Source organism: Oncorhynchus tshawytscha, linkage group LG30 (genome assembly GCF_018296145.1).
Source record: "Oncorhynchus tshawytscha isolate Ot180627B linkage group LG30, Otsh_v2.0, whole genome shotgun sequence".
NCBI lineage: Eukaryota > Metazoa > Chordata > Actinopteri > Salmoniformes > Salmonidae > Oncorhynchus > Oncorhynchus tshawytscha.
Window position 1 is genome coordinate 13,228,616 of NC_056458.1, and position 27,730 is coordinate 13,256,345.

At 42.1% G+C, this 27,730-nt stretch overlaps 1 protein-coding gene across 2 annotated transcripts; it reads left to right on the top strand.

The window, feature by feature from the left end:
- Positions 1–27,730, top strand: LOC112249870 (galectin-9-like). 2 transcript variants are annotated; one of them, XM_042309312.1, is made up of 5 exons: positions 1–379; positions 26,630–26,718; positions 26,862–27,069; positions 27,232–27,355; positions 27,550–27,730. In XM_042309312.1, the coding sequence occupies exons 1-5, from the start codon at positions 353–355 to the stop codon at positions 27,603–27,605; spliced, it is 504 nt and encodes a 167-aa protein (XP_042165246.1). In that variant the 5' UTR covers positions 1–352; the 3' UTR covers positions 27,606–27,730. The 2 variants fall into 2 exon arrangements, with proteins under 2 accessions (XP_042165246.1, XP_042165247.1); XM_042309313.1 differs by having other exon boundaries at positions 27,232–27,351.

Genomic DNA, 27,730 nt, shown 5'->3' on the forward strand with positions numbered 1-27,730 from the left:
GCTGTAGCATCAGCAGAGGCATTCGGGAAGTTAGAGGGACATAAATTAGGTGACTTACATTATGTCTACCACTGCCCCTTGTATAATGTACATTTGCTAAAGCATTATGATGACTCAGCGACACAGTGGTAGGGATTTATTGATCTGGGTTTGAGAGTGTATAGAGAGTGCAAAAAGAAAAAAGAAAAGCGGATGGCTTGACCGTGTTTCAATTAGTGTGAAACAATGATGACCGCATGAGTCATTGTGAGAGAAATGTATAAAAGTGCCAGAAGAGAACCACCGAACGTCTACGCGCTGCACTCTAGATTCACCATAAAGTCAAACCCACAGATCAGAGCCACACTGCAGCATGGATCAGCAACCCTTCTGCAATCCGGTAACAATTCTACTTTGACATTATTTACATGTACTTTTCAGGCCCCATTATGTGTGAGTTTTGGGAGTCATTTTGATACTTCTTTTTGGTGTAATGTTCCACAATATTTTTATATTCTGGACCCACAGATGTTCCTCTAGCCCAGCACGCACTAGCACAACCGATGCAACTAAAATCAGGTGCAATGGGTTTGTTAGTGATGCATTTCGTGGACTAGAATAAAAATGGGTTCCTCAGGAACAGGACTGAAAAACATTGAATAGGTCTCTCTATATTTCCTGTCATTTTCATATCCACCTTTGACACCTAAAAACTTAAGTGATTGATATAATTAATGAAAGAAGGTAAGAAGAAAGGAAACTATAACCTTTTAGGTGGTTTTAATTAATCTAGGATTAGAGCTAATCTAGGTTTTGTAAATCTAGGTTTATAATTAATCAGAGCTGTGTGGCACCACTTCATTTTAAATCTGGCTCAGTAAATCTACAATTAACGGTTTTAAACTATGATTAGTGACGTGTTGCACCAATATATGAGTTTTTTCTTGAGTTGAAACGAAGTAGCTAGCCTACTTGACAAATGAGGCCACAAAATTACTGCTCCTTGATAAAATAATAACAATGTAACGTTTGAACTATTGCAACTCCATCGTGAAAGGATCTCATGGGTTAGCTACTGTAGCTAGCTAGTTTATAAACAAAGCTAGCTAGCATTAAATACAATGTATTATTGTCATTACTTATTTTGACATGTATTATTTGTCAGCTACACACCTGATCATGGCTTGTTAAAGTTGTTCACATTTCTCCGCTTATGAAAACCTCGTCGGAACTGATGGAGGAATTTAGTAATGTACTGGAGGATAAAAAGACAGACAACACGACTGTCAAAAATGAGGAAGACACCTGGGCCATTTTATGCCACAGATTTAATGGATCGACAAGGATTAAAGAAAAAAGGAACCCAAATCAAATGAAGGTGTGCTGGAAAAACGTCAAGCGAAAGCAAAAAAAAGGATGCAGCAGAGGCGAGTGCTATTTCAGTCCGCAGGGGGCCTCCGTCCAAGAGAATTGATCCTCTCTCCCAGAAGATTTGAGAGATGATTTCCCCAGCAGTTTGCCCCTCTCCTTAACCCTTATGATGACAACGGACAACTCGGCCCACCAATATTTAGTAAACATAAATAACTGGTAAATATCAATGACTATAATGCACGTTAAAACTAACTTACAATGTTAATTAACACAATCATCGCGGGATGAACGGTGTCAGCCACCGGTAACGTGTGGGTGCTTTATATGCGCTACAGTCAATTATGATTGCATGTATACTTATATTAAATATAACAGGAATATGTTAGTTCATGTAGAGACAAACTATTATGCTTATTTTTTTATCATAAAGTTAATTTCCGATCATCTCGATTTAGCAAACTAGCTGACTAGCTAACATTAGTCAGCTAGCTTTATGGGTGTTGTGACATGCGTATGAAATTGTAATTCTGGTTGTTTAATGTTTTAGGGACTCCTGAAACAACCAGCAAACCAGGCTGTTTAATGTGAATCAGTGGATGTAAAGAATCTAGCTAGCTAAAGCATTTTACTGCAAATTGAATGTACAATTTTGGAAGCTTGCCTTGCTGATATTTGCCATGCAGAAAGATGAAGTAACGTAGTTATTATGTTCTTGCTTATTGTGCAGTGGAGGATACAAATACCTGTATTGTAACCTGTACATTTAATATATTCACTGATCATGTATTCTACCTTGGCAAATAAAGGTGCAGCTCAGGTATGAATGTCTTTGAGATTATTTCAGTCATATCCAATACCAGGAGTATCAAATTCCAGTGTTTGAATGATGCTGTGTCTGCATTACAATTATACACTTCAACAGTGTTTACCAATCTTGGTCCCGGGACAGTGGTTACACATGGTTCCCTACGACTAGAAAAAGGATTTAACTACTTAAAAGCTGATTTGTAATTCATATATATATTTAAACAGAACATTACACTTCCTATGCATCATGTAAATACTCTAAAACCAGTTAATCGCAATATCTAATGCCCTTCACTTGCATTGATCTGATTAACACAGGATATGTTTAGTATTTCAACCAGTAGAGAATGTGACTCTTTATTGAAAGAAGTTAATTATCCAAGTGTTATAAATACATACATTATAAATATAATTGTAATATTGTAAATTCAAGTTCAATCTGTATTTCAATGCACATCTGTTGTGCATTATAAAAACAGAGGAAGAAAGGAGGTGAGAGGTGTAAGAGACAGAAAGGGAAAGAGGTAAGAACATGGGAGCATACAATTTATGAATCACAGTGCTCCCCAAATATTCTCTCAGTTCAGTTCATCACAATTGCATAATTGCGTCTAGTCGGCCCGAAGTTTATCTTAAAAGCGGATGAGGTGGCTGATGGGACTGGGGGGTGGCATCCTCTCTCACATCAAAACATATCTAAGGACGAGAGACAGATGGAGAGAGAGCATGTTTAAGCCTTGTGTTTTTATTTTTATTCTAACATTGTTAGTCATAATCAGGAGGTGAAATGCAAAACTGACCTTGGATCATTAAGTCTGGGACTACAGCATCTCTTTCTGTTTTTCAATGTAAAGCATCTCTTTAATAAATGTTCCTGTTGACCTGACCAAGTGATCTCTCACCTCTGATCATGCTGTGCCCTCTATGTTTTATTTTTTATTTAACCAGGTAGGCTAGTTGAGTACACGTTCTCATTTACAACTGCGACCTGGCCAAGATAAAGCAAAGCAGTGCGACACAAACAACAACACAGAGTTACACATGGAATAAACAAACATACAGTCAATACTACAATAGAAAAGTCTACATAAATTATGTGCAAATGAGGTAAGATAAGAGAGGTAAGGCAATAAATAGGCCATAGTGGTGAAGTAATTACAATATAGCAATGAAACACTGGAATGATAGATGTGCAGAAGATGAATGTGCAAGTAGAGATAATGAGGTGCAATGGAGCAAAATAAATAACAGTATAGGGATGAGGTAGTTGGATGGGCTATTTACAGTTGGGCTATGTGCAATGATCTGTGAGCTGGTGCTTAAAGTTAGTGAGGGAGATATGAGTCTCCAGCTTCAGTGATTTTTACAATTCGTTCTAGTCATTGGCAGCAGAGAACTGGAAGGAAAGGCGGCCAAACGAGGAATTGGCTTTGGGGGTGACCAGTGAAATATACCTGATGGAGCGTGTGCTGCGGGTGGGTGCTGCTATGGTGACCAGTGAGCTGAGATAAGGCGGGGCTTTACCAAGCAAAGACTTGTAGATGTCCTGGAGCCAGTGGGTTTGGCAACAAGTATGAAGCGAGGGCCAACCAACGAGAGCGTACAGGTCGCAGTGGTGGGTAGTATATGGGGCTTTGGTGACAAAACAGATGGCACTGTGATAGACTGCATCCAATTTGTTGAGTAGAGTGTTGGAGGCTATTTTGTAAATGACATCGGCGAAGACAAGGATCGGTAGGATAGTCAGTTTTACAAGGGTATGTTTGGCAGCATGAGTGAAGGATGCTTTGTTGCGATATAGGAAGCCGATTCTAGATTTAATTTAGGATTGGAGAGGCTTAATGTGAGTCTGGAAGCAGTTACTATCTAACCAGACACCTAGGTATTTGTAGTTGTCCACATATTCTAAGTCAGAACCGTCCAGAGTAGTGATGCTAGATGGGCGGGCAGGTGCGGGTAGCGATCAGTTGAAAAGCATGCATTTACTTTTACTTGTATTTAAGAGCAGTTGGAGGCCACGGAAGGAGAGTTGTATGACATTGAAGCTCGTCTGGAGGTTAGTTAACACAGTGTCCAAAGAAGGGCCAAAAGTATACAGAATGGTGTTGTCTGCGTAGAGGTGGATCAGGGAATCACCAGCAGCAAGAGAGATCATTGATGTATACAGAGAAGAGAGTCGGCCCGAGAATTGAACCCTATGGCACCCCCATAGAGACTGCCAGAGGTCCGGACAACAGGCCCTCCGATTTGTCAGGCTGAACTCTATCTGAAAAGTAGTTGGTGAACTAGGCGAGGCAATCATCTGAGAAACCAAGGCTGTTGAGTCTGCCCATGACCAGCTCGGAAACAGATTGCATACCGGAGAAGGTACGGTAGCGTTCGAAATGGTCGGTGATCTGTTTGTTAACTTGGCTTTTGAAGACCTTAGGAAGGCAGGGTAGGATAGATATAGGTCTGTAGCAGTTTGGGTCTAGAGTGTCTCCCCCTTTGAAGAGGGGGATGACCGCGGCAGCTTTCCAATCTTGGGGATCTCAGACGCTACGAAAGAAAGGTTGAACAGGCTTGTCATAGGGGTTGTAACAATTTTGGCAGATCATTTTAGAAAGAGAGGGTCCAGATTGTCTAGCCTGGCTAATTTGTAGGGGTCCAGATTTTGCAGCTCTTTCACAACATCAGCTATCTGAATTTGGGTGAAGGAGCAATGGGGAGACTTGCTGTGGGAGGTGCAGGGCTGTTGACCGGGGTAGGGGCAACCAGGTGGAAAGCATGGCCAGCTGTTGAAAAATGCTTATTTAAATGTTCAATTATTGTGGATTTATCAGTGGTGACAGTGTTTCCTAGCCTCAGTGCAGTGGGCAGCTGCTCTTATTCGCCATGGACTTTACAGTGTCCCAGAACTTTTTTGAGTTTGTGCTACAGGATGCAAATTTCTGTTTGAAAAAGCTAGCTTTTGCTTTCCTAACTGCCTGTGTATATTAGTTCCTAACTTCCCTGAAAAGTTGCATATCAAGGGGGCTTTTCGATGCTAATGCAGTACGCCACAGGATGTTTTTGTGCTGGTCAAGGGCAGTCAGGTCTGGAGTAAACCAAGGGCTATATCTGTTCCTGGTTCTACATTTTTATGTTGCAGTTCAGATGCGGGAGGGCTTCAGCGACACAGCTTATATTGCACCTGTACATAGCCCATCTGTAAACAGCCCATTATCTACCTACCTCATTCCCATACTGTATTTATTTATTTATCTTGCTCCTTTGCACCCTAGTATCTCTACTTGCACATTCATCTTCTGCACATCTACCATTCCAGTGTTTAACTGGAATATTGTAATTACTTCACCACCATGGCCTATTTAGTGCCTTAACTCCCTTATCTTACCTCATTTGCACTCACTGTATATAGACTTTTTGTTTACTTTGTTCGACCGTATTATTGACTATGTTTTGTTTATTCCATGTGTAACTCTGTGTTGTTGTATTGTGTCGAATTGCTATGTGTCACGTTCTGACCTTAGTTCCTTTGTTTTGTCTTTGTTTTAGTATGGTCAGGGCGTGAGTTGGGGTGGGCAGTCTATGTTTGTTTTTCTATGTTGGTTTTTGTGTTCGGCCTAGTATGGTTCTCAATCAGAGGCAGGTGTCGTTAGTTGTCTCTGATTGAGAATCATACTTAGGTAGCCTTATTCCACCTGGGTTTCGTGGGTGTTTATTTCTTGTTTAGTGTTTTGTCATTCACCTTACGGGACTGTTAGTTTGTTGTTTTTGTTCAGTGTTCATTTTGCTTCATTAAATTATGGACACTTACCACGCTGCGTTTTGGTCCTCCGATCCTTATTCGCTATTCCTCCTCAGAAGGGGAGGACGAGATCCCTGACACTATGCTTTATCTTGGCCAGGTCGCAGTTGCAAATGAGAACTTGTTCTCAACTAGCCTACCTGGTTAAATAAAGGTGAAATAAAATAAAACATAAATATAACCTAGAGGTTTTAAGGAGAAGAGAATAGACGGATGAAGAGAAGGAGAGAGACTGTTATGGAGAAAATAAGGTAGTTAAAGAGACAGTGTTCAACAGGAATCTGTGTGTCCACACCACTCTAAGTGGCTGCAAAACATTTTTTTACCTTTATTTAACTAGGCAAGTCAGTTAAGAACCAATTCTTATTTTCAATGACGGCCTAGGAACAGTGGGTTAACTGCCTGTCCAGGGGCAGAACAACAGATTTGTACCTTGTCAGCTCAGGGGTTTGAACTTACAACCTTCCGGTTACTAGTACAATGCTCTAACCACTAGGCTACCCTGCCGCCCCAACATAAACAGACACATGAGGACAAACAATATAGCGTAGTTATATATATAATTAAGTGTCTCACTATTCTCCATGGTTGGTCCTCTTGCCTATTCTTTGAAGGTGGAAGGAGCCACAGTAATACACCTGAGCCTGCTTACTGCACAACACAATCCATCAATCAGATTGATACATGAGTGTGTAGGTGTGGGTTATAGAGTGTGTCATTGTTTTGTTTTTGTACAGACATCACAGCATCCTCACCTGAGAAGTAGAAATCAAAGGGAGAGAAACTGGGAACTGAATAACTGCAGTTGACATTAGTAAATGGAAGAATACTCTTATTGCAATGTGAATTACTCTTAAAAGAGCCTTTGGTTGTGCATAGTGTAGTCTATGGTGTTGCCAGGGAACAGCATCCTCTTCAAAGAAGTAGGAGGTGAAGATCTCCTGTACACAGATTGCCTCTTGCTTGCTGGACCCCATCCTTGAAACATCCTGCAGAGCAGCAGACTTCTCTGGCACACGGCGGCGAGCTGCAGATCCCCTTCTGGTCCTCGTGTCCATCCTCAAATCAAATCCAATTTTATTTGTCACATACACATGGTTAGCAGATGTTAATGCGAGTGTAGCGAAATGCTTGTGCTTCTAGTTCCGACAATGCAGTAATAACCAATGAGTAATCTAGCTAACAATTCCAAAACTACTACCTTATACACATAAGTGGAAAGGGATAAAGAATTTGTACAAAGATATATGAATGAGTGATGATACAGAGCGGCATAGGCAAGATGCAGTAGATGGTATCGAGAACAGTATATACATATGAGATGAGTACGTAAACAAAGTGGCATAGTTTAAAGTGGCTAGTGATACATGTATTACATAGAGATAGAGTAGATGATATAGAGTACAGTATATACGTATACATATGAGATTAATAATGTAGGGTATGTAAACATATTAAGTAGCACTGTTTAAAATGGCTAGTGATATATTTTACATCATTTCCCATCAATTCCCATTATTAAAGTGGCTGGAGTTGAGTCAGTGTGTTGGCAGCAGCCACTCAATGTTAGTGGTGGCTGTTTAACAGTCTGATGGCCTTGAGATAGAAGCTGTTTTTCAGTCTCTCGGTCCCAGCTTTGATGCACCTGTACTGACCTCGCCTTCTGGACGATAGCGGGGTGAACAGGCAGTGACTCGGGTGGTTGTTGTCCTTGATGATCTTTATGGCCTTCCTGTGACATCGGGTGGTGTAGGTGTCCTGGAGGGCAGGTAGTTTGCCCCCGGTGATGCGTTGTGCAGACCTCACTACCCTCTGGAGAGCCTTACGGTTGTGGGCGGAGCAGTTGCCGTACCAGGCGGTGATACAGCCCGACAGGATGCTCTCGATTGTGCATCTCTAGAAGTTTGTGAGTGCTTTTGGTGACAAGCCAAATTTCTTCAGCCTCCTGAAGTTGAAGAGGCGCTGCTGAGCCTTCTTCATGATGCTGTCTGTGTGGGTGGACCAATTCAGTTTGTCTGTGATGTGTACGCAGAGGAACTTAAAACTTACTACCCTCTCCACTACTGTTCCATCGATGTGGATAGGGGGGTGTTCCCTCTGCTGTTTCCTGAAGTCCACAATAATCTCCTTAGTTTTGTTGACGTTGAGTGTGAGGTTATTTTCCTGACACCACACTCCGAGGGCCCTCACCTCCTCCCTGTAGGCAGTCTTGTCGTTGTTGGTAATCAAGTCTACCACTGTTGTGTCGTCCGCAAACTTGATGATTGAGTTGGAGGCGTGCGTGGCCACGCAGTCGTGGGTGAACAGGGAGTACAGGAGAGGGCTCAGAATGCACCCTTGTGGGGCCCCAGTGTTGAGGATCAGCGGGGTGGAGATGTTGTTACCTACCCTCACCACCTGGGGGCGGCCCGTCAGGAAGTCCAGTACCCAGTTGCACAGGGCGGGGTCGAGATCCAGGGTCTCGAGCTTGATGACGAGCTTGGAGGGTACTATGGTGTTGAATGCTGAGCTGTAGTCGATGAACAGCATTCTCACATAGGTATTCCTTTTGTCCAGATGGGTTAGGGCAGTGTGCAGTGTGGTTGAGATTGCATTGTCTGTGGACCTATTTGGGCGGTAAGCAAATCAAATCAAATCAAATCAAATCAAATCAAATTTTATTTGTCACATACACATGGTTAGCAGATGTTAATGCGAGTGTAGCGAAATGCTTGTGCTTCTAGTTCCGACAATGCAGTAATAACGAGCAAGTAATCTAACTAACAATTCCAAAAAAACTACTGTCTTATACACAGTGTAAGGGGATAAAGAATATGTACATAAGGATATATGAATGAGTGATGGTACCGAGCAGCATAGGCAAGATACAGTAGATGATATCGAGTACAGTATATACATATGAGATAAGTATGTAAACCAAGTGGCATAGTTAAAGTGGCTAGTGATACATGTATTACATAAGGATGCAGTCGATGATATAGAGTACAGTATCAACGTATGCATATGAGATGAACAATGTAGGGTAAGTAACATTATATAAGGTAGCATTGTTTAAAGTGGCTAGTGATATATTTACATCATTTCCCATCAATTCCCATGATTAAAGTGGCTGGAGTAGAGTCAGTGTCATTGACAGTGTGTTGGCAGTAGCCACTCAATGTTAGTGGTGGCTGTTTAACAGTCTGATGGCCTTGAGATAGAAGCTGTTTTTCAGTCTCTCGGTCCCAGCTTTGATGCACCTGTACTGACCTCGCCTTCTGGATGACAGCGGGGTGAACAGGCAGTGGCTCGGGTGGTTGATGTCCTTGATGATCTTTATGGCCTTCCTGTAGCATCGGGTGGTGTAGGTGTCCTGGAGGGCAGGTAGTTTGCCCCCGGTGATGCGTTGTGCAGACCTCACTACCCTCTGGAGAGCCTTACGGTTGAGGGCGGTGCAGTTGCCATACCAGGCGGTGATACAGCCCGCCAGGATGCTCTCGATTGTGCATCTGTAGAAGTTTGTGAGTGCTTTTGGTGACAAGCCGAATTTCTTCAGCCTCCTGAGGTTGAAGAGGCGCTGCTGCGCCTTCCTCACGATGCTGTCTGTGTGAGTGGACCAATTCAGTTTGTCTGTGATGTTTATGCCGAGGAACTTAAAACTTGCTACCCTCTCCACTACTGTTCCATCGATGTGGATGGGGGTGTTCCCTCTGCTGTTTCCTGAAGTCCACAATCATCTCCTTGTTTTGTTGACGTTGAGTGTGAGGTTATTTTCCTGACACCACACTCCGAGGGCCCTCACCTCCTCCCTGTAGGCCGTCTCGTCGTTGTTGGTAATCAAGCCTACCACTGTTGTGTCGTCCGCAAACTTGATGATTGAGTTGGAGGCGTGCATGGCCACGCAGTCGTGGGTGAACAGGGAGTACAGGAGGGGGCTCAGAACGCACCCTTGTGGGGCCCCAGTGTTGAGGATCAGCGGGGAGGAGATGTTGTTGCCTACCCTCACCACCTGGGGGCGGCCCGTCAGGAAGTCCAGTACCCAGTTGCACAGGGCGGGGTCGAGACCCAGGGTCTCGAGCTTGATGACGAGCTTGGAGGGTACTATGGTGTTGAATGCCGAGCTGTAGTCGATGAACAGCATTCTCACATAGGTATTCCTCTTGTCCAGATGGGTTAGGGCAGTGTGCAGTGTGGTTGAGATTGCATCGTCTGTGGACCTATTTGGGCGGTAAGCAAATTGGAGTGGGTCAAGGGTGTCAGGTGGGGTGGAGGTGATATGGTCCTTGACTAGTCTCTCAAAGCACTTCATGATGACGGAAGTGAGTGCTACGGGGCGGTAGTCGTTTAGCTCAGTTACCTTAGCTTTCTTGGGAACAGGAACAATGGTGGCCCTCTTGAAGCATGTGGGAACAGCAGACTGGGATAGGGATTGATTGAATATGTCCATAAACACACCAGCCAGCTGGTCTGCGCATGCTCTGAAGGCGCGGCTGGGGATGCCGTCTGGGCTTGCAGCCTTGCGAGGGTTAACACGTTTAAATGTTTTACTCACCTCGGCTGCAGTGAAGGAGAGTCCGCATGTTTTGGTTGCGGGCCGTGTCAGTGGCACTGTATTGTCCTCAAAGCGGGCAAAAAAGTTATTTAGTCTGCCTGGGAGCAAGGCATCCTGGTCCGTGACTGGGCTGGTTTTCTTTTTGTAATCCGTGATTGACTGTAGACCCTGCCATATACCTCTTGTGTCTGAGCCGTTGAATTGCGATTATACTTTGTCTCTATACTGACGCTTAGCTTGTTTGATTGCCTTGCGGAGGGAATAGCTACACTGTTTGTATTAGTCATGTTTCCGGTCACCTTGCCCTGATTAAAAGCAGTGGTTCGTGCTTTCAGTTTCACGCGAATGCTACCATCAATCCACGGTTTCTGGTTTGGGAATGTTTTAATCGTTGCTATGGGAACGACATCTTCAACGCACGTTCTAATGAACTCGCTCACCGAATCAGCGTATTCATCAATGTTGTTGTTTGACGCAATACGAAACATATCCCAGTCCACGTGATGGAAGCAGTCTTGGAGCGTGGAATCAGATTGGTCGGACCAGCGTTGAACTGACCTCAGCGTGGGAGCTTCTTGTTTTAGCTTTTGTCTGTAGGCAGGGAGCAACAAAATGGAGTCGTGGTCAGCTTTTCCGAAAGGAGGGCGGGGCAGGGCCTTATATGCATCGCGGAAGTTAGAATAGCAATGGTCCAAGGTTTTACCAGCCCTGGTTGCGCAATCGACATGCTGATACAATTTAGGGAGTCTTGTTTTCAGATTAGCCTTGTTAAAATCCCCAGCTACAATGAATGCAGCCTCAGGATATGTGGATTCCAGTTTGCAAAGAGTCAAATAAAGTTCGTTCAGAGCCATCGATGTGTCTGCTTGGGGGGGAATATATACGGCTGTGATTATAATCCTCAAGGTCCTAAACGATATCTTAACCGCCATCGATAAGAAACATTACTATGCAGCCGTATTCATTGATCTGGCCAAGGCTTTCAACTCTGTCAATCACCACATCCTCATCGGCAGACTCGACAGCCTTGGTTTCTCAAATGATTGCCTCGCCTGGTTCACCAACTACTTCTCTGATAGAGTTCAGTGTGTCAAATCGGAGGGTCTGCTGTCCGGACCTCTGGCAGTCTCTATGGGGGTGCCACAGGGTTCAATTCTTGGACCGACTCTCTACTCTGTATACATCAATGAGGTCGCTCTTGCTGCTGGTGAGTCTCTGATCCACCTCTACGCAGACGACACCATTCTGTATACTTCTGGCCCTTCTTTGGACACTGTGTTAACAACCCTCCAGGCAAGCTTCAATGCCATACAACTCTCCTTCCGTGGCCTCCAATTGCTCTTAAATACAAGTCAAACTAAATGCATGCTCTTCAACCGATCGCTACCTGCACCTGCCCGCCTGTCCAACATCACTACTCTGGACGGCTCTGACTTAGAATACGTGGACAACTACAAATACTTAGGTGTCTGGTTAGACTGTAAACTCTCCTTCCAGACCCATATCAAACATCTCCAATCCAAAGTTAAATCTAGAATTGGCTTCCTATTTCGCAACAAAGCATCCTTCACTCATGCTACCAAATATACCCTTGTAAAACTGACCATCCTAACAATCCTCGACTTTGGCGATGTCATTTACAAAATAGCCTCCAATACCCTACTCAACAAACTGGATGCAGTCTATCACAGTGCAATCCGTTTTGTCACCAAAGCCCCATGCACTAGCCACCATTGCGACCTGTACGCTCTCGTTGGTTGGCCCTCGCTTCATACTCGTCGCCAAACCCACTGGCTACAGGTTATCTACAAGTCTCTGCTAGGTAAAGCCCCACCTTATCTCAGCTCACTGGTCACCATAGAAGCACCCACTCGTAGTGTGACAAGAGATGAAAAGAATCTACCCACGCCATCAAGCAATGGGGACAACAACACAGGGCATTCATGGGACCTCATGGAACCATGGACCGCACCTGCAGAAACTGGACAACAGGGGGAAGCAGAGGAGATACCTATCATAGACTTCTCCCAGCTGACGCTTGACATACCACCTACGCCACCTCCAGTGGTAGAAACAACCAGCTGGTATGATTGAGTAGAATCAGCCAACAGCAACACGGAAGCAGCAATGTGAGAGTCAGTAGTGCATGACCTTAAATGGTAATAATAGGAAGCTTCCGTTTAACACACAGGCCTAAGGTTACGTAGGTCTACAGCCCCAGTGGGAACTTCCCCTGTAAAAAAGTATATAAAGAGAACAGAGATCATAAGACAGCATGATCCTCGAGACAGACTTCATATGGAGAATCATCACAGGTAAATTTACTATTGCACTATACTCTTTTTGTTAGACTATAACAATATTTGAGAACTGGATTATTTTGCCTAAGTACTTATTGGATCACTATCTGAATATACTTGGTGGAATTTAGTGACCCCGAGACTGAGTCTACGAAACAGAGGTCTAAATGCCTCATGAATACAGACGAAGTGGCAGTCACTCAGTGAGACATCAGGTACAGATGTGATTGGCAATACAAGGAAACAGCAACGTACCAGTTACAATATATTGAGTCCATACACAGAGTTGGAAGTGTATTAAGATATTGGAATTCGGAATCTAGCGTCATAGCTGTGAGAATACCAATTACAGGAAAGTGACCAAGGGGCTGAACATTTAAGGTAATTTAACTATTTTTGCTATTTAGTCTATTGTTAGAAGCGTTAACGCATTTAAAGTTTTGCAATATTATCTGGCATAGCTTAAAGCATTAAGGATTGATTGAGCATTATTGTTGTATTGAGAAACTGTATAACCATTGAATTGTGATGTGTATAAGACAAAAAACCGAGTGACTAAATAAAAGCTTAAAACTTTGACAACTAGGCCAGATTAACGATCTGGAGAGCAAACGCCTTTGGCACTCTCACTGAACAAAAGTAACCCTGGCTATAGGTTAAAGTGATTGTACTAAAGAATATTTCATTGTGTGGACAATAATATATTTTTAAGAGTCAAAACATATACCAATACTAGTTTCCGAGTGACTACTAGCTGACGAGCATAATAATAATAACTAATAGGAGTTATTAGGTATTGATATAGACATAGGTAAAGAAATATAGAAGGAATCCATAACGCTTAAGAATATTTAAATAGGAGTATATCTATCCAAGGCCTCATACTAGACCGGAAAAATAAGGGAGTGACAATGTGAACAAACCCAACTCACGCGAAGGGCCATTACGAATAAAAAGGAAGGTTGGTAGGGCCGCACGGCAAGGCCCTTGTTACACCGAAGTAACTAAAATCCTAAAGTACTCAGCCTAGCCAGAGGACGGGGTAGAGGCTTTTGCTGCAGGTATTGGGCAAAAGTCAGCACCGTGACAGTAGCATGCGCTCCAGCAGGTATACATCACTGGTCACCCCCAAAGCCAATTCCTCCTTTGGTCGTCTTTCCTTCCAGTTCACTGCTGCCAATGACTGAAAAGAACTGCAAAAATCTCTGAAGCTGGAGACTCATATCTCCCTCACTAGCTTTAAGCACCAGCTGTCAGAGCAGCTCACAGATCACTGCTCCTGTACATAGCCCAATCTTGGTCCTGGGACAATGGATACACATTGTAATGAATAGACTAGAAAAAGGATTTAACTAGTTAAAGGCTGATTTGTAAATAAATATATATATATACACAGAAACATAATTCCTTCTAGTCGGCCCGAAGTTTATCTTAAAAGCGGGTGAGGTGTTGATGCGAATGGGGTATGGCAACCTCTCACATCAAAAAAATCTAAGGATGAGACAGATGGAGAGAGAACATGTTTATGCCTTGTGTTTTTATTTTTTATTCTAACATTGTTAGTCATCATAATAATTAGAGAAACTGGGAATTGAATAACTGCAGTTGACATAGCTAACTAAATGGAAGAATACTCATATTGCAATGTGAATGGCTCTTAAAAGAGCCTTTGGTTGTGCATAGTGTAGTCTATGGTGTTGCCAGGGAACAGAGCCCTCTTTGAAGAAGTAGGAGGTGAAGATCTCCCGCACACAGATTGCCTCTTGCTGCGTTGTTGGACCCCATCCTTGAAACATCCTGCAGAGCAGCAGACTTCTCCTCTGGCACACGGCGGCGAGCTGCAGATCCCCTCCTTGTCCTCGTGTCCATCCTCATGAAGTTATGCAGGACACAGGTAGCCTTCACACACCTGAATTCCTCCAGGAGGCAGTCCAGATGGCCCTGGTCACCCAACCTTGCAGTGCCCTACACATTAAATGTAGGCAATTGTTTTGAATTTGTAGGCAATCGTTTTGAATCTGTAGGAATATGGAAGACAATGTAGTTATACTTTTACATCACCAGGTCATTGTGATTACTAAAGTATAATATCCCTGATAACAAATCATGATAACATTGGATTGATAGATGCATGGGCGCACACATGTGCATGTGACAATAACAGGATCATATCAAGGATAGCATCACAAATGAATACATAAATACCAGTCAAAGCTTGATGAGTTGATCATTTGAGTCAGCTGTGCAGTGCTGAGACAACAACAACCTTCACCCCTTTGAGACCCCAGGACTGAGAACCACTGCTCTTCATGGGGACCTCTTCATGTGTAGAGAGGCTTTCAAAGCTCTCTATCTGAGGACAGAAAACCACAACAGACTTCATTATAGTCAAATTACATCGCACTGAATATTATGTTACTATTATCTCCGTCCTTACTTCTAGGGTTAGGTACTACACAAAAGTACCTGCCCTATCCAGAATAGCCTACTCTCTCACTTTGAGTTGGGGTAGCTATCCTTTCACCCCCCTCCATGACTGTTCGCTAGCTACCTACAAATGCATTTGGAGTTAGTTTTTTACAGTGATAAATACATCAAGATAGCTAGCTGATATGAAGTTAGCTAGCTAAGTAAATTAAATATCACCAGCTACCTATCTATACAGTATGTGAAGTTGGCTAGATAGCTAGCTCATTTAAGTTAGTCTGCACTGTAGCTAGTTAGCTAATAATAGATTCATTTTTATTTATTTTTAAAAACATTTTTTAAATGTATTTACTTACTTGAATAGGTTCTCCCAGCCATGTGGACAGTTGGAAACAGGGCAGCAAAGTTTGTTTGTCACCAGCGCATTTTAGAGGATATTACTATAGACTATGTCCCTATTTACTAACCAGACCTTCATACAAACTTGCTATGCTGAATTCTCTTGAGGCCAGCATGCCCTCAAGAGTCACAATGGCCGGCCTAAGCGGCAATTCACCGCTATTTAGTGTACATGCACCGTTAGCCACCCTATCCATGAATCTCTAGTGACATCCCTGGTAGGTAATATGACCAGGTAACAGCTAGGATGTGGTGCTGAGGCAGCCATGGACCAAAGAGGCCATGCAGGTTCTAGGGTGGGCTCCATAGACAGAGGCCTAGGACTGTCCAAAAAAATGTTAGGTGTAAATGGGCACTTGTGAAGCCAGGTATGCCCATGTGGTGACCTTCAGATCCTTTTCCAATTTAAATTCCTTAAATACTTCTGGTCCTAGAGTAATATGTGAAAGTAATATACCAATTAACCAATCAATTCTCACGAAGGAACGGTTACAATGGAACTAAACCATTTCAATGGGAAGTGAATTGCAATCACCAATCGGCAAAGGCCGCTGCGCAATGCAGGTATACTTGGCATAAAATGTGTCAGTTGCCATCTTATCTGAGCGTCACCGTTTCAATTACTACGTTCAAGTTAGACTACACTTGCAAAACTGGGTCAAGCCATCCACTCTTCAGTTTCCTCCTGAATTTGTATGCGCGGAATCACAACACTTTATGATATTGCGTGTTTTCTGGAAACTGAGTCGGATGCACTCACGCACAGATATAGACCATAGCTACAAATCATTCCAAGCAAACCGTTTGAATTACACTTACTCGATCTTCCATAATTATAACAAATCGTTTATTTCATTTTCGTGCTTTATCAAAAAATACTTTTGATATCACGGATAAAGTGAGGCAGCTAATGGGGTGATGTTAAGCAAAAGTTAAATTGTTAAAGCAAGATGTTTTTAATTTTGGCTAACTTATAAAAATTTTAAAAAACACTTATTTACATAAGTATTCAGACCATTTGCTATCACACTTGAAATTGAGCTCAGCTGCATCCTGTTTCCGTTGATCATCCTTGAGATGTTTCTTCAACTTGATTGGAGTCCACCTGTGGTAAATTCAATTGATTGGACATGACTTGGAAAGCATACACCTGTCTATATAAGGTCCCACAGTTTATAGTGCATGTCAGAGCAAAACCAAGACATGAGGTCGAAGGAATTGTCTGTAGAGCTCTGAAACAGGATTGTGTCAAGGCACAGATCTGGGGTAGGGTACCAAAACATTTCTGCAATAGTGAAGGTCCCCAAGAACCCAGTGGCCTCCATTTTTCTTAAATGGATCAAGTTTGGAACTACCATGACTATTCCTGGAGCTGGTTGCCCAGCCAAACGGAGCAATCGGGGGAGAAGGGCCTTGGTCAGGGATGTGACCAAGAACCCAATGGTCTTTATTTAACCAGGCAAGTCAGTTCAGAACAATTTCTTATTTACAATGACGGCCTACCAAAAGGCAAAAGGCCTCTTGCTGGGACGGAGGCTGGGATTAAAAAAAATAAAATATGACAAAACACAACATTGAGACCTAAAACAACATAGCAAGGCAGAAACGCATGACAACACAGCATGGTGGCAACACAAGGCAGCAACACAAAACATGATACAAACATTATTGGGCACAGACAACAGCACAAGGGGCAAGAAGGTAGAGACAATACGTCACGCAATGCAGCCACAACTGTCAGTTAGCGTGTCCATGATTGAGTCTTTGAAGGAAGAGACAGAACTGTCCAGTTTCAGTGCTTGTTGCAGCTCGTTCCGGTCGCTAGCTGCAGCAAACTGAAAAGACTAGCGACCCAGGGATGTGTGTGGTTTGGGGACCTTTAACAGAATGTTAGACAGGTGTTGTATGTGGAGGATGAGGACTCCAGTAGATATCACAGATAGGGGGAAGTGAGGCCTAAGAGGGTTTTTAAAAATAATCACCAGTGGGTCTTGCGATGGGTATACAGAGATGAGGAGTGCAGTGATCCAGTGCCTTGCAAAAGTATACATCCCTCTTGGCGTTTTTCCTATTTTGTTGCATTTCAACCTGTAATTTAAATAGATTTTTATTTGGACTTCATGTAATGGACAAACACGAAATAGTCCAAATTAGTGAAGTGAAATTTTAAAAAATGTAATAAAATATATAAATGAAAAGTGGTGCGTGCATTTGTATTCACCCCCTTTGTTATGAAGCCCCTAAATAAGATCTGGTGCATCCAATTACCTTCAAAAGTCACAAAATTTGTTAAACAAAGTCCACCTGTGTGCTATCTAAGTGTCACATGATCGTTTTTCAACAACTCCACAAATTTTGGGAAAATTCCAGAAAATTCCACCATGGCTTTGGAAGCTTCTGATAGGCTAACTGATGCCAAGCATCACGTCTGGAGGAAACCTGGCACCATCCCTACGGTGATGCATGGTGATGGCAGCATTAAACTGTGGGGATGTTTTTCAGCGACTGGGACTAGGAGACTAGTTAGGCACGGTCGATTAATTAGGGCCGATTTCAAGTTTTTATAACAAATCGTAATCAGCCTTTTTGGATGCTGATTATGGCTGATTACATTGCAATCCACGAGGAGACAGCGTGGCAGGCTGTGACCACCTGTTACGTGAGTGCAGCATCAAAAGGACCTTGTGGCTGCAAGGAGCCATGGCTAGTTGCTAGCAAGCATTAAACTTATCAAATAAAAAACAATCAATCTTCACATAATCACTAGTTAGCTACACATGGTTGATAATATCACTAGCTTAAATAGCTTGTCCTGCGTTGCATATAATCAATTCGGTGCCTGTTAATTTATCATTGAATCACAGCCTACTTCAACTTTGCCTAACTTGTGATGATTTAACAAAATCACATTTGCAAAAAAAGCACAGTCGTTGCACAAATGTGCCTTACCATAAACATCAATGCCTTTCTTAAAATCAATACACATAAGTATATATTTTTAAACCTGCATATTTGGTTAAAAGAAATTCATGTCAGTTGGCAATATTAACTAGGGACATTTAGTCACTTCTCTTGCGTTCAGTGCAAGCAGTCAGGATACATACCGCAGTTTGGCCTCCTGGCTTGTTGCGAACTGTGTGAAGACCATTTCTTCCTAACAAAGACCATAATTCATTTTCCAGAATTTTACATAATTATGACATAACATTGAAGGCTGTGCAATGTAAAATCAATATATAGACTTAGGGATGCCACCCGTTCGATAGAATACATAACGGTTCCATATTTCACTGAAAGAATACGCGTTATGTTTTATAGATGATAGTTTCCAGATTTTCCCATAATAATGACCAAAGACTCGTATTTCTGTGTTTTTATTATATTATAATTAAGTCTATGATTTGATATTTGATAGAGCAGTCTGAGCGGTAGTAGGCAGCAGCAAGCTCGTAAGCATTCATTCAAACAACACTTTACTGCGTTTGGCAGCAGCTCTTAGCAATGCTTGAGGCACAGCGCTATTTATGACTTCAAGCCTATCAACTCCCGAGATTAGGCTGGCAACACTAAAGTGTCAATAAGAACATCCAATAGTCAAAAGGTATATGAAATACAAATGGTATAGAGAGAAATAGTTGACGAGTCAAAATTCCTATAATGGATCGAATCCCCGAGCTGACAAGGTAAAAATCTGTTCTGCCGCTGAACAAGGCAGTTAGCCTACCAGGGAGCAGTGGGTTGTCATTGTAAATAAGAATTTGTTAAATAAAAGATCCTCTCTAATCTTTACAGGAATGTGGTTCTGAATACAAACAGCAACACCTCCACCACTGGCATTTCTGTATTTTCTGTAAATGTTATGACCTTGTATTGCTCCCACTTTATCAAAGGTATTGTCTAAGTGTGTTTCAGAGATAGTCAGAATATGAATGTCGTCTGCTACTTGCAAGTTATTCATTTCATGAACCCTGCTACATACAGTGCCTTGCGAAAGTATTCGGCCCCCTTGAACTTTGCGACCTTTTGCCACATTTCAGGCTTCAAACATAAAGATATAAAACTGTATTTTTTTGTGAAGAATCAACAACAAGTGGGACACAATCATGAAGTGGAACGACATTTATTGGATATTTCAAACTTTTTTAACAAATCAAAAACTGAAAAATTGGGTGTGCAAAATTATTCAGCCCCTTTACTTTCAGTGCAGCAAACTCTCTCCAGAAGTTCAGTGAGGATCTCCGAATGATCCAATGTTGACCTAAATGACTAATGATGATAAATACAATCCACCTGTGTGTAATCAAGTCTCCGTATAAATGCACCTGCACTGTGATAGTCTCAGAGGTCCGTTAAAAGTGCAGAGAGCATCATGAAGAACAAGGAACACACCAGGCAGGTCGAAGGGGGCCGAATACTTTCACAAGGCACTGTATGTTAATGTAGGCTATTTTGAGCACTTTTCTGGGATGCTTGCTTGTTTTCATTGATTTACTGGGAAGCTTAGCAGAAGTAGATATTCTCATGTTATTTATGTTAGTGTATGGTGAGCTGCACACAGTGGACTTCCTACTAGGGCACACCGCCTCAGTGCTAACAGCATAAATCTGGTTCATAGACCCGTGATTGCGGCAAACTGGTTCATAGTCACGTGATTGCGGCATATAATAGCTGTAGCATCAGCAGAGGCATTCGGGAAGTTAGAGGGACATAAATTAGGTGACTTACATTATGTCTACCACTGCCCCTTGTATAATGTACATTTGCTAAAGCATTATGATGACTCAGCGACACAGTGGTAGGGATTTCTTGATCTGGGTTTGAGAGTGTATAGAGAGAGTGCAAAAAGAAAAAAGAAAAGCAGATGGCTTGACCGTGTTTCAATTAGTGTAAAACAATGATGACCGCATGAGTCATTGTGAGAGAAATGTATAAAAGTGCCAGAAGAGAACCACCGAACGTCTACGCGCTGCACTCTCTAGATTCACCATAAAGTCAAACCCACAGATCAGAGCCACACTGCAGCATGGATTATCAGAAACCCTTCTGCAATACGGTAACAATTCTACTTTGACATTATTTACATGTACTTTTCAGGCCCCATTATGTGTGAGTTTTGGGAGTCATTTTGATACTTCTTTTTGGTGTAATGTTCCACAATATTTTTATATTCTGGACCCACAGATGTTCCTCTAGCCCAGCACGCACTAGCACAACCGATGCAACTAAAATCAGGTGCAATGGGTTTGTTAGTGATGCATTTCGTGGACTAGAATAAAAATGGGTTCCTCAGGAACAGGACTGAAAAACATTGAATAGGTCTCTCTATATTTCCTGTCATTTTCATATCCACCTTTGACACCTAAAAACTTAAGTGATTGATATAATTAATGAAAGAAGGTAAGAAGAAAGGAAACTATAACCTTTTAGGGTGGTTTTAATTAATCTAGGATTAGAGCTAATCTAGGTTTTGTAAATCTAGGTTTATAATTAATCAGAGATGTGTGGCACCACTTCATTTTAAATCTGGCTCAGTAAATCTACAATTAACGGTTTTAAACTATGATTAGTGACATGTTGCACCAATATATGAGTTTTTTTCTTGAGTTGAAACGAAGTAGCTAGCCTACTTGACAAATGAGGCCACAAAATTACTGCTCCTTGATAAAATAATAACAATGTAACGTTTGAACTATTGCAACTCCATCGTGAAAGGATCTCATGGGTTAGCTACTGTAGCTAGCTAGTTTATAAACAAAGCTAGCTAGCATTAAATACAATGTATTATTGTCATTACTTATTTTGACATGTATTATTTGTCAGCTACACACCTGATCATGGCTTGTTAAAGTTGTTCACATTTCTCCGCTTATGAAAACCTCGTCGGAACTGATGGAGGAATTTAGTAATGTACTGGAGGATAAAAAGACAGACAACACGACTGTCAAAAATGAGGAAGACACCTGGGCCATTTTATGCCACAGATTTAATGGATCGACAAGGATTAAAGAAAAAAGGAACCCAAATCAAATGAAGGTGTGCTGGAAAAACGTCAAGCGAAAGCGAAAGCAAAAAAAGGATGCAGCAGAGGCGAGTGCTATTTCAGTCCGCAGGGGGCCTCCGTCCAAGAGAATTGATCCTCTCTCCCAGAAGATTTGAGAGATGATTCCCCAGCAGTTTGCCCCTCTCCTTAACCCTTATGATGACGACGGACAACTCGGCCCACCAATATTTAGTAAACATAAATAACTGGTAAATATCAATGACTATAATGCACGTTAAAACTAACTTACAATGTTAATTAACACAATCATCGCGGGATGAACGGTGTCAGCCACCGGTAACGTGTGGGTGCTTTATATGCGCTACAGTCAATTATGATTGCATGTATACTTATATTAAATATAACAGGAATATGTTAGTTCATGTAGAGACAAACTATTATGCTTATTTTTTTATCATAAAGTTACTTTCCGATCATCTCGATTTAGCAAACTAGCTGACTAGCTAACATTAGTCAGCTAGCTTTATGGGTGTTGTGACATGCGTATGAAATTGTAATTCTGGTTGTTTAATGTTTTAGGGACTCCTGAAACAACCAGCAAACCAGGCTGTCGTAATGTGAATCAGTGGGTGTAAATAATCTAGCTAGCTAAAGCATTTACTGCAAATTGAATGTACAATTTTGGAAGCTTGCCTTGCTGATATTTGCCATGCAGAAAGATGAAGTAACGTAGTTATTATGTTCTTGCTTATTGTGCAGTGGAGGATACAAATACCTGTATTGTAACCTGTACATTTAATATATTCACTGATCATGTATTCTACCTTGGCAAATAAAGGTGCAGCTCAGGTATGAATGTCTTTGAGATTATTTCAGTCATATCCAATACCAGGAGTATCAAATTCCAGTGTTTGAATGATGCTGTGTCTGCATTACAATTATACACTTCAACAGTGTTTACCAATCTTGGTCCCGGACAGTGGTTACACATGGTTCCCTACGACTAGAAAAAGGATTTAACTACTTAAAGGCTGATTTGTAATTCATATATATATTTAAACAGAACATTACACTTCCTATGCATCATGTGAATACTCTAAAACCAGTTAATCGCAATATCTAATGCCCTTCACTTGCATTGATCTGATTAACACAGGATATGTTTAGTATTTCAACCAGTAGAGAATGTGACTCTTTATTGAAAGAAGTTCATTATCCAAGTGTTATAAATACATACATTATAAATATAATTGTAATATTGTAAATTCAAGTTCAATCTGTATTTCAATGCACATCTGTTGTGCATTATAAAAACAGAGGAAGAAAGGAGGTGAGAGGTGTAAGAGACAGAAAGGGAAAGAGGTAAGAACATGGGAGCATACAATTTATGAATCACAGTGCTCCCCAAATATTCTCTCAGTTCAGTTCATCACAATTGCATAATTGTGTCTAGTCGGCCCAAAGTTTATCTTAAGCGGGTGAGGTGGCTGATGGGACTGGGGGGTGGCATCCTCTCTCACATCAAAACATATCTAAGGAAGAGAGACAGATGGAGAAAGAGCATGTTTAAGCCTTGTGTTTTTATTCTAACATTGTTAGAACCTCTGATCATGCTGTGCCCTCTGTTTTATTTTTTATTTAACCAGGTAGGCTAGTTGAGAACACGTTCTCATTTACAACTGCGACCTGGCCAAGATAAAGCAAAGCAGTGCGACAAAAACAACACAGAGTTACACATGGAATAAACAAACATACAGTCAATAACACAATAGAAAAAAGTCTACATACAGTGTGTGCAAATGAGGTAAGATAAGAGAGGTAAGGCAATAAATGGGCCATAGTGGTGAAGTAATTACAATATAGCAATGAAACACTGGAATGATAGATGTGCAGAAGATGAATGTGCAAGTAGAGATAATGAGGTGCAATGGAGCAAAATAAATAACAGTATGGGGATGAGGTAGTTGGATGGGCTATTTACAGATGGGCTATGTACAGGTGCAGTGATCTGTGAGCTGCTCTGACAGCTGGTGCTTAAAGTTAGTGAGGGAGATATGAGTCTCCAGCTTCAGTGATTTTTGCAGTTCGTTCCAGTCATTGGCAGCAGAGAACTGGAAGGAAAGGCGGCCAACGAGGAATTGGCTTTGGGGGTGACCAGTGAAATATACCTGCTGGAGCGTGTGCTGCGGGTGGATGCTGCTATGGTGACCAGTGAGCTGAGATAAGGCAGGGCTTTACCTAGCAAAGACTTGTAGATGTCCTGGAGCCAGTGAGTTTGGCAACAAGTATGAAGCGAGGGCCAGCCAACGAGAGCATACAGGTCGCAGTGGTGGGTAGTATATGGGGCTTTGGTGACAAAAGAGATGGCACTGTGATAGACTGCATCCAATTTGTTGATTAGAGTGTTGGAGGCTATTTTGTAAATTACATCGGTGAAGACAAGGATCAGTAGGATCGTCAGTTTTACGAGGGTATGTTTGGCAGCATGAGTGAAGGATGCTTTGTTGCGATATAGGAAGCTGGTTCTAGATTTAATTGTGGATTGGAGTTGCTTAATGTGAGTCTGGAAGCAGAGGTTATAGTCTAACCAGACACCTAGGTATTTGTAGTTGTCCACATATTCTAAGAACCGTAAAGAGTAGTGATGCAAGACGGGCGGGCAGGTGCAGGCAGCTATCAGTTGATAAGCATTCATTTAGTTTTACTTGCATTTAAGAGCAGTTGGAGGCCACGGAAGGAGAGTTGTATGGCATTGAAGCTCGTCTGGAGGTTAGTTAACACAGTGTCCAAAGAAGGGCCAGAAGTATACAGAATGGTGTCGTCTGCGTAGAGGTGGATCAGAGAATCACTATCAGCAAGAGAGATAATTGATGTATACAGAGAAGAGAGTCGGCCCGAGAATTGAACCATGTGGCACCCCCATAGAGACTGCCAGAGGTCCGGACAACAAGCCCTCCGATTTGTCAGACTGAACTCTATCTGAGAAGTAGTTGGTGAACTAGGCAAGGCAATCATGTAAGAAACCAAGGCTGTTGAGTGTAACGATATGAATGTGGTGATTGACAGAGTCGAAAGCCTTGGCCAGGTCGATGAATACAGCTGCACAGTACTGTCTCTTATCGATGACTGTTATGATATCGTTTAGGACCTTGAGCATGGCTGAGGTACACCCATGACCAGCTCGGAAACCAGATTGTATAGCGTAGAAGGTCCGGTGGGATTCGAAATGGTCGGTGATCTGTTTGTTAACTTGGCTTTCAAAGACCTTAGAAAGGCAGGGTAGGATAGATATAGGTCTGTAGCAGTTTGGGTCTAGAGTGTCTCCCCCTTTGAAGAGGGGGATGACCGCGGCAGCTTTCCAATCTATGGGTATCTCAGACGATACAAAAGAGAGGTTGAACAGGCTAGTCATAGGGGTTGCAACAATTTCGGCAGATCATTTTAGAAAGAGAGGGTCCAGATTGTCTAGCCTGGCTAATTTGTAGTGGTCCAGATTTTGCAGCTCTTTCACAACATCAGCTATCTGAATTTGGGTGAAGGAGCAATGGGGGATGCTTGGGCGAGTTGCTGTGGGAGGTGCAGGGCTGTTGACCGGGGTAGGGGTAATCAGGTGGAAAGCATGGCCAGCTGTTGAAAAATGCTTGTTTAAATTTTCAATTATCGTGGATTTATCGATGGTGACAGTGTTTCCTAGCCTCAGTGCAGTGGGCAACTGGAAGGAGGTGCTCTTATTCTCCATGGACTTTACAGTGTCCCAGAACTTTTTGAGTTTGTGCTACAGGATGCAAATTTCTGTTTGAAAAAGCTAGCCTTTGCTTTCCTAACTGCCTGTCTATATTGGTTCCTAACTTCCCTGAAAAGTTGCATATCAAGGGGGCTATTCGATGCTAATGCAGTACGCCACAGGATGTTTTTGTGCTGGTCAAGGGCAGTCAGGTCTGGAGTGAACCAAGGGCTATATCTGTTCCTGGTTCTACATTTTTATGTTGCAGTTCAGATGCGGGAGGGCTTCAGCGACACAGCTTATATTGCACCTGTATATAGCCCATCTATAAACAGCCCATTATCTACCTACCTCATTCCCATACTGTATTTATTTATTTATCTTGCTCCTTTGCACCCCAGTATCTCTACTTGCACATTCATCTTCTGCACATCTACCATTCCAGTGTTTAATTGCTATATTATAATTACTTCACCACCATGGCCTATTTATTGCCTTAACTCCCTTATCTTACCTCATTTGCACTCACTGTATATAGACTTTTTGTTTTCTTTGTTCGACCGTATTATTGACTATGTTTTGTTTATTCCATGTGTAACTCTGTGTTGTTGTATTGTGTCAAATTGCTTGTTCTCAACTAGCCAACCTGGTTAAATAAAGGTGAAATAAAATAAAACATAAATATAGGCAAGGCTTTGGCTCATTAAGCCAGGGAGTGCTTGGGGATAAAGGAGGAAGTAGCCTGGATAAAGGGGCAGAGAATGGAGATAGAAATGTGTGATATGTCGAGTGGGAGAAGAGAGAACAGTGGCTGTGAGATTACCTGTTGTGAACCGGACTGTTGGATTACCCCCTTTGTGTACCAAACCGGATTGGCTGAGGGTCCGAGTTTAAGGATTACCCTTGGAAAATGGAACGGACAACGAGCAGCTTGTGAACTGAAGTAATTGATGAATTCCCCTTCTTCACCCGTGTACAAAAATCCCTAATAAACTCCCAATTTGTGTTCTAGTTGTGCTACTGGTGCATGTTTTGTTATTGAACTTGGTGACATGGAAAACCCACACCCTTGAGCCTGCTACACAAGTTTATGAGTTAATCCATGTTGGTGCAACCCACCTTAGATTGTTATAGGTTACAAAATGCTTGATGTAGCCATTGTGTACATTTAATGTTTTCAACTACCATAAGTCTATTGCAAAGTCCCTAACCTAATCAGGCAGACAACCTAACTACTAGCTGGTGAAAGAGATGAGACACCCAGCCTGGTCAAGTGTTTCTTTGCTTCATGTCCTAGAGCGTGCCATTCACTGGCTGTATCCAGGGAGGTCTGCATGAGGGGAAGACCATCACTGTGACAGGGAGAGTCCTGCCAAATGCCAAGAGGTAGACCTACCTAGTAGTGCATACATATTTTTTTAACTAGGACAGCCATGTCTTTTTTAGCTCAGTCTTGTCACTCACTATCAGCACAAGGGATCTTGTTAAACCTAATCACTTTAAAATATGGCCCCATTTCTTCTCTCTAGGTTTCATGTGAATTTGCAATGTGGCTCAAAAGAAAAACCTGACGTAGCCCTCCACTTCAACCCCCGATATGATGAATCCAAACACCATGTGGCCTGCAACACCATGCTGAGCTCTAAGTGGGGCCCAGAGGAGCGTAAATATTATATACCCATGACCCAGGAGGAAAGATTTACCCTCCTGTTCCTGGTCAACCGAGATACATATTCGGTCAGTAGACTTTTATCACTTATACTTAGGCTACACATTTTTGTTTTACTGTCGACTTATTGAATTGTTATCAATATTCTAGAGCAAAAAAGATTCAAACCATAATTTTTTTCTCCATGTGCCATTGATTTCTTGTCTCTCCTAAATCCGGTCTTATCCCAGGTGATTGTGAATGGTGCCCACTTCATGGAGTACCTGCACCGGATGTCAATCACCCAAGTGGACACCATCTTCGTGTCTGGGGACGTGGAGATCGAATCCATTGCCTTCTCCAACTCTGCAGTGAGTGAGTATCTGACAGGTCCTCCGTTTAGGAGAGTACTGTACATCTTTGCAGTATTCTAGAGAAACTATTATGCATATTTTCTTATCATAAAGTTAATTTCCGAAAATCTCGAATAAGCTAGCTAACATTAGTCAGCTAGCTTTATGTGTGTTGTGACATGCGTATGAAATTGTAATTCTGGTTTAATGTCTTAGGGACTCCTGAAACAACCAGCAAACCAGGCTGTCGTAATGTGAATCAGTGGATGTAAAGAATCTAGCTAGTGTGGGATCCTGTATTTTACATTATAGCTATTAGCATATTATATGATTAAATATTATCTGATGTTGGTTGTGTGAGGTGTCTGCATTTGTGCACTGGAGCATCATTATGAGA